Source organism: Urocampus carinirostris, chromosome 4 (assembly GCF_059441175.1).
Source record: "Urocampus carinirostris isolate Australia breed hairy pipefish chromosome 4, RoL_Ucar_1.0, whole genome shotgun sequence".
Classification (NCBI taxonomy): Eukaryota; Metazoa; Chordata; class Actinopteri; order Syngnathiformes; family Syngnathidae; genus Urocampus; species Urocampus carinirostris.
The window spans coordinates 6,736,385-6,750,934 of record NC_142352.1 but is presented as its reverse complement, the minus strand read 5'-3'; the positions used below and the strand labels follow the sequence as shown (position 1 = coordinate 6,750,934).

The window sequence follows — 14,550 nt, the reverse complement described above, 5'->3', positions numbered from 1 at the left end:
AACTGGTGGCAAGTGGCATCTTGGCAGTAGTACGCTTGACTTTTCTCAGTTCACGGGCAGTTATTTTGCGCCTTGGTTTTTCTACACGCTTCTTGCGACCCTGTTGACTATTTCCCTCGGTATATATATCCCTCTGCAAGATATCTCACTATTTTTGACTTTTCAGAGCCTGTCAAGTCCCTCTTCTGACCCATTTTGCCAAAGGAAAGGAAGTTGCCTAATAATTATGCACACCTGATATAGGGTGTTGATGTCATTAGACCACACCCCTTCTCATTACAGAGATGCACATCACCTGATATGCTTAATTGGTAGTAGGCTTTCGAGCCTATACAGCTTGGAGTAAGACAACATGCATAAAGAGGATGATGTGGTCAAAATACTCATTTGCCTAATAATTCTGCACTCCCTGTATATGTCCCCTTTTGTCAGTCCGTCTGCGAACCTCAGTTAACCCTAGGCGAGCCTTTTCGACCCCGACTCCCACCTGTCCTGTTTTTGGCTCCCGTCTGTCCCCCGGCTTCGACCCGTTTTTGATCCTGACCAAGGCTAATCACCTGACAAATTTACTTGATCTGAGGGACCGAGTCCGAAGCAAACCCGAATTTTCATAGTTTGTCTCTAGCTGAGTTTAAAAAAAAAAAAAAAAAAAAACTAAGCTCCTTTAATTATTCTTAGTTTATTTTTCTCTGTGAATCCGCCTAAGCGATGGATTCCGTCCCCCTTTTGCGCCACACAACTTGCTGACGGGGACGCACCAACCCCATGAGCACACCAAGCCAAGCGCGAGGACACGAGATACGTTGCACAAAAGGGGGACGGAATCCATTAGGCGGATCCTCCACAAAGAAAAATTGACTAACTATTAACTATTCTGTTTTATAGAGTCAGTAGCAGAAAATTCCAGCCCGGCGCTAACCTGAAGTAATGATTGACATTTTAGCCCGGAGTCGAATTTTCGTTGGCTGCCTACAAACTTAATTCGCTGAATACAGGAAGCAACATATCATGTGTGTGGACAAAGTTATGATCAAAACTGCTCCTGCCATCTAATGGTGATGTATCATACTAGAATCATTCCCAGAGGCTTGATACTTACGGATGAGCTGTGCCAAACCAGTTATAATATTTAAAACAAAATACTATGTTACATTTTGGCACTCCGGGACAATGCTTTTGAAAACATACTCATACATTTCTTCCCCACAGCCATTACCACCCTAAACAGACAAAAAAACTCTTGCAAAAACTACCTCACACGAATGTAAAATGGTACTCACGTCTATGTTCTTGCACATGTTGACTGCACTGTTTGTTTAGATAGATAGATAGATAGATAGATAGATAGATACTTTATTCATCCCCGTAGGGAAATTCACACTTCCAGCAGTCTACCCCGTTGTTTATTAACAGATGAACATGATGCCCTAGGGGTGCTTGTAGCGGAGTGGATGACGTCACGCCAGTCCAAAAGTTCGACATCCCTGCGGCAGATGGAAATCTTTTCTTTGTGAAAATCCAGGGATACACCACCTCGTGTTAGCAAGTCCGCCTCCTCTCCGATTCCCCCCGGCTTTCTTCTCTCTGTATAGCCGCGTTGAAGCCAGATAGCTCCGGGTAGCTCCAGGTGGCTACACGTTAGCGTCCGGAATGCTAAACGTGAGCCACGTTTCCGCAAAACACAGCAACTGCGCTCCCTGTGCGCTTCGATGTTTTCCACCAGCACTCGATGATCTTATTTGGTCGTGAGTTCGCATTTACCACGATTACGGATGGTACCGAAGACTTATAACGCCGCTAGCCGCTTCGCTAGCTCCGGCTCTTCTTCCACGATAGGCCCCTTCATCAAGCTGGCACGAGAATTCTTCAGTGCAAGGAGTTGAAATTCCTTGAATACACGCATTTTTGTGCGCTAAAACCCATGTCCCATAGGATAGAAGTAATCCATAGTGTAGTTGTCAAAACGGGAAGAAAAAACACCGAAGATAGGAGCAGACAATAAAACAATAGAGCAGCTGCTGGAAAAGGCAGCCGCTCGTGGCAGCGCCGCTTTGATGTTTACTGCTCAAAACAGACACCGCACAAAAAAAAACTGAAAAACTTGCAAAAAAAAATGGTACTCATGTCTATGTTCTTGCACATGTTGACTGCACTATGTTTACTGCTCACCTTGCACAATGTGGACCCTTTTTTTCTGCACTATGATGACTATGTTTGCACAAATGCATATGTTGACTATTTTTTTTGCACTATGATGACTTTTGCACCAAATGCAAAATTGCAAAACCCTTACGATACCAACTGTATTACGATACCAACTGTATGTAACATCCTAGATGCCGAGATTTTTTGTGTAAATATGATGTAAATTATAACTATAGCCTTATCCTCCTTGTTTTATAACCTTATCTTCTCCGTTCCTTTATCTTCTTGGCTTTTTACCTCACTGTGAATGTGTGAAACTGGAGTGTCATGCCCAATTTCGTTGTCACAATATGTTAACCCATTTTGTAACAATGACAATAAAGGTATATTCTATTCAATTCTATTCTATTCTATTATGGCACCGAATGAGTTACCAAGCTCTTGCCAGTTGGCTAGCAAGTTAATCATTTGAATCACCTGAGCTCCAAAAACATGCAGGCCCTCGAGGACAGGTTGCCCACCTCTGATTTAGAGTATTGAATAATGTTAGCAAAGATGTCAAACAGTTGGGTAAGGGGATACTCTAATCAACTCTATAAAGAACAAAACAAGATTTAGCCAAAAAAAAACAAAACAAAAACATTTAATACAAGTCAGTGTAAGGTTGCTTGCGATGTAGCCCTCTGAGAGTACCTGCTCAGTGAGAAATGAAGGCTTATAGGCTCCGTCGGTGGACGTGTTCCCAGTCCCTCGCATTGATTTCATATGAGAGACTGCCATGCGCAGAATCGTCAGTTTGTCAGGTTTCCGAGCCAGAGCGCTGCAGGTAGGAACCATGTCTGACAGCTCCGTGATGTACTGCGTCATTTTATTGCGTCTGCGTCGCTCAATTTCACTGTGATTCTCTCTGAAACACAAGGGAAAAGCTTTGAGATAACTGAAAAAGTTTTTCTACTTAAAGAGAATTTAAAAGAAAACTCCAACATCATGAGTGAACCTCCTTTTTGTTATGGTAAATAAATAGTATCCGTCTGCGAACCTCAGTTTACTCTAGGCGAGCTTTCCGACCCTGACTCACCCCTGTTTTTGCTCCCCTCTGTTTCCCAGCTTCGACCCGTTTTTTGATCTTGACCACGTTTTACTCTCCTGTTCCGGCTACTGGCCCGTTTTTTTCTGTTCCCAACACCGCCATCGCTCGCCACGGAAGTGCCAATAAAACTGAGAGAAACGTAACACAAGTGGGTCCTGTCACCGCTCTGGTCCTGACAGTATATTGATTAAGGGCAGCATTAGCTCAGGAGGTAGAGCGCTTGTCTTTGGATCAAGAGGTCGCAGGTTCGATTCCCGGCTCCTTAGTGTTATATGTCGAAGTGTCCTTGGGCAAGACACTGAATCCCTAATACCCCCAATTAGGTAGGCGCCCAGCATGGCTGACTCCCTATTGGTGTGTGAGTGTGTGTGTGAATGGGTAAGTGTGAAGCACATTGTAAAGCGCTTTGGGAGGTCTTCATTGACTTGAAAAGTGCTATATAAAGGCAGACCATTTACCATTAATGAGTTTTTAATATACCTTTTAACACAAAAATAAGGACATTAGAATGCTTTATACGATTTTAAAAATAAAAAAACAGCCAATGTTTAGGACATTTAGAAACAATCTTAACTATTTATAAAATTTCTGGGCCACTTATTCTTGCTAGGGTTGCATTTTATGGCCAAACTTGAGCACTTTTTTCAAGAATTTCAAAGCCAATTTTCCAATTTCTCTAGTACCAATTGAGCAAAACATGACATTTGCAGAGCCACAAATATATCTGTGATTTACATACATAATTTTTAATCCTACGTGTGCATTTATCAAGACATATGATCTTTATATGTTGAGTAAATCGCAAATATCTGTTTTGGAGACAAATCTCTCATATAGGTGTTGGGTAAAAATGAGTCAAATGTAGCTTACATTTTCAGTTGCAGGAAGTTCTTCTCATTAGAATTTAACACAGGGAATGGCTGCTCAAATTTTTTACATGGCTACATAATCCTGACACTAATACACCTTTCATAGTGCCCTGTTTATGATGTTAAGCGCGATTACGCCTCATAGGACATTACCATACAAACTAATACCAGCTGCCGTCAATCACGAGGGAAGAAATGCAATGGAAAAACACTGTGACCAGAGAGCAATGTCAGCATAATTTTTAAGCAAACGTGGCATGGAAACGCTTTTCGTGATTTAGGGCTATACAAATAAAGATGACTTGACTTGACTTGACAATTTCAAGCATTTCCAAGCACTTTTCAATGCTTGAAAATACAACATTAAAATTCAAGAATTTTGAAGGATTTCAAACACCCACATGAACCCACATGTGCATTAATAAAATGACCCCAAAAAGTCAAAACATTCGGTAATTATGATTATATCCCTAACTTTGTGATAAGATTTTTAGACAAAAGTAGTCCTCTTGAGTTTTAAAGTATCTAAAAGTTCTGTGTCTTAGGAAATCAGTGTATTTTTCTCACCTTGAAAATTTGCTTGGCCCCTCTCCATCCTCATCATCAAAGTCCAGTCTGAAAAAGGACCAAAGGAGCATTACCATTTTTACACAATATAAATATAACATTGGTGGAAATCATGTTTTTAGGCAAAGTCAAAAAAATCAGTCAACAGGATTAAAATTCATGAAATTCATGGATGAACCACTGCAATAGACATTCATTTTTATCTTCTAGGAATTCATATTGATTTAAAGAAAGTGTTTGATTAAATAGATCATGGTGAGTCACACCTGTTCTTATTTAATCTTATTTAACAAATACATGAGTGGTACATAGATTGACCAGGAACTAAGGTTGTGGTTCAAATCCCACTAGAATCTGTAAATGAGAAATACTGTTAACCCGTGGGCCTAAAATACTCATATGCATGTACACTTGCTTAAAGCAATTGAAAAATTGCATTTAAATTCAAGTTACATTTATTTTTTATAGCCCTTGATTACAAAATGTCTCAAAGGACTGCACAGGTTACAATTAAACCATCCCCTGATCTTAATTTCAACTTTATCAACTTAAGACTTAAACTAAGTTTCACCATTGGATTTCAGCTTTATTTTTCCATGTCAACTTAAAAATAAACCAATTCACTTGATTTTGTTGAAAAAAAAGCATAATGGTGTGGTTTAGTCACTTTAAATCTCCGTAGTTTGTCTTCTTCCTTGTGCTTTTTAGCACTCGTTTTCAGTTGCACTACACAATACAGAGATATTGTTCAAGTCTTGAACATAGCCGGCAGAACCACGACTTGGTGTTTTGCTTCCAATCTAACTGAGGTATTCACAAAATCATCAATTCTAATATACTAAAATACCGTTATTAATGAGAAATAAGTTAAATATATTCAGATATAACCATTACAATTACCCTTTGTAATAATCAAAATAAATCAATATGCAAATATGAATAAAGAAATATCACAAATACTCCAACTCAACTAAGAGCAGTTTTCTTCCTACTCAAACACAAAATAACTTTTATCTGTTCAGCGACAGACTGCTGTGACAGTCTTGTTCCACGGACAGGCTGAGGCTATCATTTCTTCCTCATACCATGAGGCTCTTTAACTCCACCCGGGGGAGTAAAAGCCCACAATAAACCCCAGTGTGTATTTTCCGTAGCACTATTTTAATACTCTATATCAACACGTTATATTGGGTATTTTTGTATTCTACATCTTTGATTTTATTTCTCAACACAAGGATACTGCTGGAAGTGTGAATTTCCCTTCGGGGATGAATAAAGTATCTATCCATCTATCTATTACAATTGCTGGAGGAACCCCTTGTTTTTGCATTTGCAACTCTTTCAAAAATTAAGGATGCTGAAAAAGCATAGTTTTTGTCACATGTGTTTTTAAGCCTTTATCAGAGAAGAATGCTGACATACTCACCCGCCTGACCTTCTCTTGCCACCACGACCTGGAACAGATCCTCCCATCCGTACCGGGCCAGAGCCAACAACTGCCCCTGGCATCACAACTGTACCCGGCAGCTCACTGCCTATCTCTGAAAGGCAGTACACCAGACAAAATACAAAATGAATACTGTAGACGTAATCTCCTGTCATTAACTAAGCCTTAATAATGAAACAAAAACAGTCAAATAACAAGCTACACCTAAAGGTAGCTAACATAGGGAAAACACAAAGTACATAGCATGTCAGGACCAGAACATAGACAGGACCCACTTGGGTACGTTTCTTTCAGTTTTATTGGGAAGAAGGGAAAAGATTGCACACACGATCCAGTGATCGCTGGTCGCGGGGAGCAGGTTGCTCTGAAGGCGGAAGTGGAACTTCCGTGGCAACCGATGGCGGTGTCGGGAACAGAAAAAAAACGGGTCAGTAGCCGGGATAAAAGAGCAAAAACGTGATTGGGATCGGAAACAAGTCGAAAGCCAGGAGAGGAGAGTAGACGTGGTCAAGATCCAAAACAGGTAGTTATTCGGGACTGGAGAACAGATGTGGTCGAGATCAAACAGATCGTAGCGGGAGACAAACAGGAGCAAAACCACGGGATAGGCGAAAAAGGGCTTGCTGTCGCAGACCGACCGACAAAAGGGGACTGACAGGACAGAGTTTAAATACTGACAGGGAGCCAATTCGTCAACAAGCTGCAGCTGGCGCCACACGGGTGGGGCCAATTGGGCACCACGGCAACTGTGACACATGGGCGGGGCCAATTGGGCGCCATGGCAACTGTGACGAGGCTGACTGGCGTGCATGAGCCAAATTACGGTGTCAGGAGCGAAACAAACAGGTCAGTAGGCAGGACAGGAGAGCAAAACACGTGATCGAGATCAGAAAACGGGTTGAAGCCGGGAAACAAAAGGGACACGTTGCCACTATAGCAGCAAGAGTGCTGTAGCGCATTTCTATTTCTAAGACTGGCAATGCAGACGCTTCAATTTGATTTTGGTCATTTTGGTTTTTAGTTTTTCTCCCGGTCATTATTTTGAAAAATGCATCAGGATACAATTGAAAAATTAGGTCCATTCTCTAGTAGACATGAGAAAACTACAGCCTGCGTACAGTGATGGGAAGACCGTCGTTTGAAATAACGCCAATGTGCTGACGTACGAGATAGGTTTAATGAAAGTTACGTTGTCCAGGGAGTTTTGTGCTTTTATTCCTGTCTAATCATGTTGTCTTTTCCCCCAAAAAACATACATTTCGGGTTACTTGTGGATAGACCTGTTTTACTTCTATTAGACAAAAATAGAATACTTGACTTATACATGACAAATTTGATAGGCAGACACCTTTAGTTAACAAACTAAGGTCATTTTTTTATGGAAAAGCATGTAACCCCTATTACAGGATTCCACATGCTCTTAAACCAATTGGATCTGGATGACAGCCAGAAGAGTTAATCCTTCAGTGACACGGTATTCCTAGTCTGAAATCATCAGTTATGTTTAAATGCAAGGTCTTGTTGGCTCAACCTGTTTCCTGTATCGATCCCCGATCCAAGCTCCATTCTCCTGTCCCGGCTACTCGTATCCTGATTCTGTTTCCTGTATCGATCCCTGATCCAAGCTCCGTTCTCCTGTCCCGGCTACCCGTATCTTTCCCGATTCTGTTTCCTGTATCAATCCCTGGCTTCCCGCTCGTCCCGGCTACCCGACTTGAGCCGATCTCTGACCACACTTCGTCTCCCGTCCCGGCTCCCCGACTTGTTCCGATCTCTGACCACGCTCCGTCTGACATCCCGGCAGACTGACTTGTCACGATCTCCGACCACGCTTCATTCGGGAGGGCTTTCTGCTCCTCCTGCCCAGCGAGCACCAGATTGCTGTCTTTTTCCTCTCGCCCTGACTTCCCCGATCCCTTAATAAAGCATTGTGTGAAACGTTTTCCATTTGGGTCCCATGCTTGTACTGGTCGTGAAGAGATAGCCATACTATATATTTTAAGACATATTTCAGCACATCCGCCAAACACTGTCTTCCGTACAAAAACTAATTTTTCAATGCATTTTATTGCACTGCAGATGATTCGATAAAATTAATGAAATAGGAAGAACGCCAGAGCCTGTGTCCCATATCAACAAACATACTACTACTTCTAACTTGTCTCCCTCCTGCAATAACTGGAGATTGTTGAGGCTCATTTTGACCATCATTTTTTTCAGTAAAAAATTGTTTCAAAACAAAGTGAAAAAGCATTATTAACTCGAAAGCACAATGTTAAAAACTGAAAAACAAAATAAATATAATAATTAGTGCTGATGTTGTCACGGTTGCCATGGTGCCCAATTGGCCCCACCCTTGTGGCGTCAGCTGCAGCCCGTTGACAGATTGGCTTTCCGTCTATTTAAGCTCAGTGCTCTCACTCTTCCAGTGTCAGTCCGTCAACGATCCTCTACCCCGCAAGACGTGGGTTTTGACTCGGTCCTGTTTCATGTTGGTATTTCCTATCCGGTATTGTTCCCGTTTATTATCGGTTTCCAGTTTAGTTCCAGTCTAGTTTGTCCTATTTAATTTCGATATCCTGTTTCGATATCAATCCTGTCCTTCCCGTCCTGTCTGGTATCAACCCCATCTGTCCGATATCTGCTCGGGCAATTGGTGTCGATCTCGTCTACCTCTGGCTTCCTGTCTTTCCACACCAGATCGCTGCCCAACGTGCATGACCCCCCATTTCCCGTAAAATAAAAGGCTTGTGTGAGAAACGTCACGCATTTGGGTCCTGTTCCTGTTCCGGTTCATGACAGATGTAGGACGTTCAACGTTAGGTCAGAATTCCATTTTGCAATGTCAATGGAATGACGATACAATGTCAGAACATGCACACCGAATACTATACTTTAATTCAGTTATTCAGGGTAACTGAGTTATCTGATAGCATGTGGGTGTGAGGTTTGGTGTTATCTCGCGTGTGTGAATGAAATGTTCCCTCGACAACTCGCCACAAGGTGGCCAGCCAGAGGGGTGGTCTCTAACCTTAAGGATTCCTTACCACTCTATAATGGGCTTTCAGCTTTATCGAACCAGGACGAAAAACCCAATCTCATGGTGCTAGGTATTGATTGGTGTGACTTAGGGGTGGATTCCATTAAATACAACAACGCCCAATTGCCTTAAGTTTGATCTACAGTAATATTTAAGCCAATGTTATTTTTTTATCCAAATGCTGCCAGCCAAGATCCCAATTTATATCTTTCTTTGTTTTATTTTCTTATCCTTCTTTTGTGGTGTTCTAGTCAAGTTCTTCTTTCAGTAAATCATTTTGTTTAAGGGCAGCACGGCAGGGCAGTGGTATGCATGTGTGGGCACAGTTCTGAGGTCATGGGATCAAACTTTCCTGTGTGGAGTTTGCATGTTCTCCCCGTGCTTGCATGGGTTTCCCACGGGCACTGTGGTTTTTTCCCACATTCCCAAAAACATGCATTTCAGATCAATCGGCCAGTCCAAATTGTCCCTAGGTGTGAATGAGCCTCTGTGTGCCCTGCCACTGGCTGGCAACCAGTTCAGGGTGTCCCCTGCCCACTGCCCAAAGACAACTGGGATGGGCTCCAGCATCCCCGCGACCCTACTGAGGATAAGTGGTGCAGCTAATCGATGGAAAGTTGCATGTGATGTTCACAAATGGGAAGTGACGCTCCTGAACGGTGTTGAATGATTCGAAATCACAAGTAAAATGACAAAAATTAACCAGAACCTGAAATCGCCCATGCACTGTCCCTTTAAATAATGCTCCATTATGCTCTAACACACAGGTGTCAAACAGGTGGCCCGTGGGCCAGATCAGGCCCGCTAAGGGATGCAATCCGGCCCGCGAGACAACACTCAGAGAAGCGCAAGAGAAAAACAAGGTGCAGGTCGAAATATGTCAACTTGATGTTGCCAAAGCCAGGTGCCTCTCACAAAGACACTGTACTTGTATTTCTCTTTCTCTCTTTCTCTCTCTTTTCCACCCCTTTTCTTCCTTTTCTTTCACTCTCTGTGTCTCTCTTTTTCTCTTGCTCTTTGTCTCTTTCTCTCTCTGTCTTTTTAACTTATTTTGTTCTAACTTCCTTTTGTCCTTTTCTCTCTCTTCCTACCCTCCGCGCTTTCTTTTCCCTTTTCTCTCCTTCTGTCTTTCTATTTCTCTTTGGATTTCTTTCTTCCGCTCCATTTCTTTTCCCCCTCTCTCATGACTTTTTATCTTTTGTTTCTCACGCTCTCTCCCTCTCTCTCTTTTTCTTTCTTTGTCCCGCTCTCTCTCCTTTTCCCTCCCTCTTTCTCTTATTGCTTTATCTCCCCTTATCTTTCTCTTTAATCTACAAGTCCGGCCCCCGGCAGAATGTTTGTTCTGCATATTGTCCTAATGCACTGCTTTTAATTGTGTGCCAGGCTATGGGGTCCAGTGAAATTGTGTTAAAAATGTAGCTCAGGAGGTAGAGCGCTCGTCTTGGGATCAAGGGATCCCAGTTCGAATCCCGGCTCGTCCGTGTTACATGTCGAAGTGTCCTTGGGTAAGACACTGAACCCCTAATGCCCCCAATAAGCAGGTTAACACCTTACATGGCTGCAAGGCCACTATTGGGAAATGTGGAGCACATTGTAAAGCGCTATGTAAATGCAGATCATTTCATTTCATTTCATTCTGTCGTGTGGTCCCCGAGTTAAAATGAGTTTGACACCCCTGCTCTGAAACAAACAAATGGCTATTTCTGCACCCTTAACAGGTTGGCATCAACAGAGAATAAACTAAAAAATCAAAGTATGCTACGAGAAGCTTCTAGTTTAGATTTTTAACACAATTTACCGGACCCCATAGCCTGGCACGCAATTAAAAGCAGTGCATTAGGACTATATGCAAATAATGTTACCGAGTCAGGAACGAAAACGCAGGCTAAATAACATAAGCAATAAACAAGCACACGTCATTAGTAACGCGTTACTTGTAACTCGGTCATCTTATTCTGAAAAAGACAAGAAAAACATGCACAGTATAGCACTGCCACGAACAACGGCACAATATGGGGGAAGGGGATGGATGCTGGTACCGGAGCATGGGTGAGGGGGTCTGACGGCTATTTCAACCGTCTTCTTTTAAACTCCCAGTAAAATACATTTATTTTCACCCTTTCCCATAGACTTGATACATTCCCTCCGTATAGGAACTACAATAACGACTCACCCGACGGATTGACCGCGGCGGGAGCTGCCATGTTTCCTCAAGGGAGAAAAATAACAAAACGGCGGTGGTGGAGATGACGCACAATACGCCAAGAGAGTCCAAGGCAGCCGCAAGAGAGAGGCGATAAACCGCAGGGAAGCACGCAAGCCTTTCGTCGAAAATATACACAGGCGCCAACAAACATTGAATTTGTCGATAAATTAATTCAAGGATTTCGGTGAGGAAGGACTAAGGATGCAGGATGGCTGGACGGTAACACCGCGAGATTTTCTGGATCCCTGAATAAATTATTATCCCACACCGGCACGTCAACTAATAAGGTACAGTTTTTAAAATGAATACCTTTTAATTTGTTATTTAATTTGTACTGAATTAACTTATTCAACTCTGTGAATCAGAGGTACCTTTGTAGCATTGTGTTACTACAACGAGATTTCGCTTACATTATAAAGACATACCTGTCAAGTGCCAGGGCTCCATGTCCTTACAAATTGTCGTATTTTCCATTACAAAATACGAAATAATCTTACACCATGTTTTTTTTTTCAAACGTGTTTATTTATGTCGTTTAACATGTTATATTGTACATGTGTTTCGTTATATCATATATGTGTAACCGCGGCGTACTTGTCCCACCAAAGATCCACATTCACGCTTGACTGGATGATGAGGTTTTTATAATAATATAATAATAATAATAATTTCCTTGTATTGTCATTCTGTGTAACAATGTACACAGAACGAAATGTCGATTGCACCTGACCCGTTGTAGCGAGCCGATGCAGCCGCAGCCAACAGAGGGCGCCGCCGACCACTTTTTAAGTCTTATGAATGACTTGGCCGGGGCGCGAACCACCGACCTCCCAGTCTCAAAGCGGGCGCCTTACCATCTAGGCTAACTGCAAATGAATGAGTCACAACATTGGCTTTTCTGCTGGCTTTGATCTCTTTGATCTCAGTAGCAGTTCCCTCTGAAAAACTCTGCCCAACAAAGCGTATCAAAGAGCTTTCTTTTCAATTTACATAAAATACATTTTAGAATATCACAATACATTTTTACATCCATTTTAACAAGATACTTTTAACAAGAGATCGTATAGTGGATTTTTAACGTTTACAATGAATTTAGCATATTTTTCTTTAGTCTGAATTTTAACCAACATCATCCTTTTTAATGTATATGAGAAAATAGAAATAAAAACAATAATGAGTATAAAAACGGGTACAATTTACCTGCAAATGAATGAGTCACAACATTAGCTTTTCTGCTGGCTTTGATCTCTTTGATCTCTGCAAGGGGAATTAATATTTTAGTAAAACAGAAACAAAACGAAAATAAATCTAAACAGCTTGACAACATCAATCACATTACTGTGCATGTTGAGAGATGTGTCAGCTGTAGTTATAATGTTTAAAATTAACTTCTTTTGTGGAGCACCAAAAGATGTGTCTTACCAGTAGCAGTTCCCTCTGAAAACTGCCAACAAACCCCGCCTCCCGGTCACATGTCAGGAGCCAAAACCAAGCCCCACCCCATACCAGCAGGTGGCACTGTTGGACTCATCATTGCAGGACACTTACCAAAAACTATACACATATTTCAGCATGAATTTCAATAAAACAAAAGTCATTATTACACCCGTTACATATGTAACATATGTAACGGGTGTAATAATGACTTTTGTTTTGGCTTTTGACATGTGACCGGAAGGCGGGGTTTTGTTGGCAGTCTACAGAGAGAGCTGCTAACGGTAAGACACATCTTTTGGTGCTCCACAAAAGAAGTTAATTTTAAACATTATAACCACAGCTGACAAATCTCTCAACATGCACAGTTATGTGATTGATGTTGTCAAGCTGTTTGGATTTATTTTCGTTTTGTTTCTGTTGTGCTTAAATGTTAATTCCCCTTAAAGAGATCAAAGCCAGCAGAGAAGCTAATGTTGTGACTCATTTCATCTGCAGGTAAATTGTATCCGTTTTTATACTCATTATTGTTCTTATTACTATTTTCTCATATATATAAAAAGGATGATGTTGGTTAAAATTCAGACTAAAGAAAAATATTTTGAATTCATTGTAAACGTTAAAAAAACCACTATACGATCTCTTGTTAAAAGTATCTTGTTAAAATGGATGTAAAAATGTATTGTGATATTCTAAAATGTATTTTATGTAAATTGAAAACAAAAGCTCTTTGATATGCTTTGGGCAGTCTACAGAGCGAGCTGCCAACGAGATCAAAGAGATCAAAGCCAACAGAGAAGCTAATGTTGTGACTCATTTCATCTGCAGAAACTGTAATAAAAATATCATCATCCAGTCCAGCGTGAATGTGGATCTTTGGTGGGACAGGTACACCGCGGTTACATATATATTGTTAATGAACATTTTGTTGTGAGACACCGAGTTGCTCGACATGAATGAGGCTTATTACAGGCTTATTATCGGGCGGCAGTAGCTCAGGAGGAAGAGCGCTCGTCTTGGGATCCCTTGATCCCAGTTCGAATCCCGGCTTGTCCGTGTTACATGTCGAAGTGTCCTTGGGTAAGACACTGAACCCCTAATACCCCCAATAAGCAGGTTAGCGCCTTACATGGCTGCAAGGCCGCTATTGGGAAATGTGGAGCACATTGTAAAGCGCTTTGGGACGTCATGGACTTGAAAAGCGCTATAGAAATGCAGATCATTTCATTTCAATAGTAGTAACGCACTATGAATGTACAATGCATCTGGATTATATGAGTCATGCCCCTCATTATACTCAGATAAGTAAATTCAAACATTGCATAGAAAGTATACAACACACAGCCCTGGGGCCAGTTGATCCCCAATGACATATGTACATTATGGGCCAAAATTCCTCCACAGCAGGGGCGTTACCAGGGGGAGGTAGTGCCCACCTATTGACATAGACACCCCCCCCCCTCTCTTCAAAAGAGTAGATGTAGTACTGATTGCAGTCTGGGCAGCGCATAAGCTAGTTCATTCATATTGCTTATGTCAAGGGACACTAGCATGGTATCTCCTGCCACCTACAATCCCAACGGAGGGAGCAGTCCCCCCGGCATATCCCCTTGTTGCAGTGATGGGAATTCGACTCTTTCGACTCGGCTGACTAAAAAAGGCCAGCTCTTTCGACTCCCAAGCTGCTCTTCCAATCTTTATTTCACATTATGCACAACATGACTTAAAAAGGTGAAGAATGCAGCAAAAAAA

General features: G+C 41.7%; 1 protein-coding gene and 1 long non-coding RNA gene across 3 annotated transcripts in view; one reads left to right on the top strand and one right to left on the bottom strand.

The window, feature by feature from the left end:
* The window catches only part of arnt2 (aryl hydrocarbon receptor nuclear translocator 2), a 36,536-nt gene extending 24,880 nt beyond the window's left edge, over positions 1-11,656 (bottom strand). The window contains exons 1-4 of the mRNA XM_088333528.1: positions 11,332-11,656; positions 6,098-6,212; positions 4,672-4,719; positions 2,839-3,052 (exon numbers count right to left, since the gene is read on the bottom strand). Coding sequence (XP_088189654.1) covers positions 2,839-3,052; positions 4,672-4,719; positions 6,098-6,212; positions 11,332-11,362 — 408 coding nt within the window. The 5' untranslated portion in view covers positions 11,363-11,656. The remainder of the gene's footprint in view (positions 1-2,838; positions 3,053-4,671; positions 4,720-6,097; positions 6,213-11,331) is intronic.
* The window catches only part of LOC148366732 (uncharacterized), a 10,486-nt gene continuing 7,067 nt past the window's right edge, over positions 11,132-14,550 (top strand). The window contains exons 1-2 of one of the 2 annotated variants that reach the window (XR_015850238.1): positions 11,162-11,207; positions 11,312-11,651. This is a non-coding gene — a long non-coding RNA (uncharacterized LOC148366732). Of the gene's footprint in view, positions 11,652-14,550 lie in introns of both variants that reach the window. The other variant, XR_015850237.1, reaches the window with a different exon arrangement.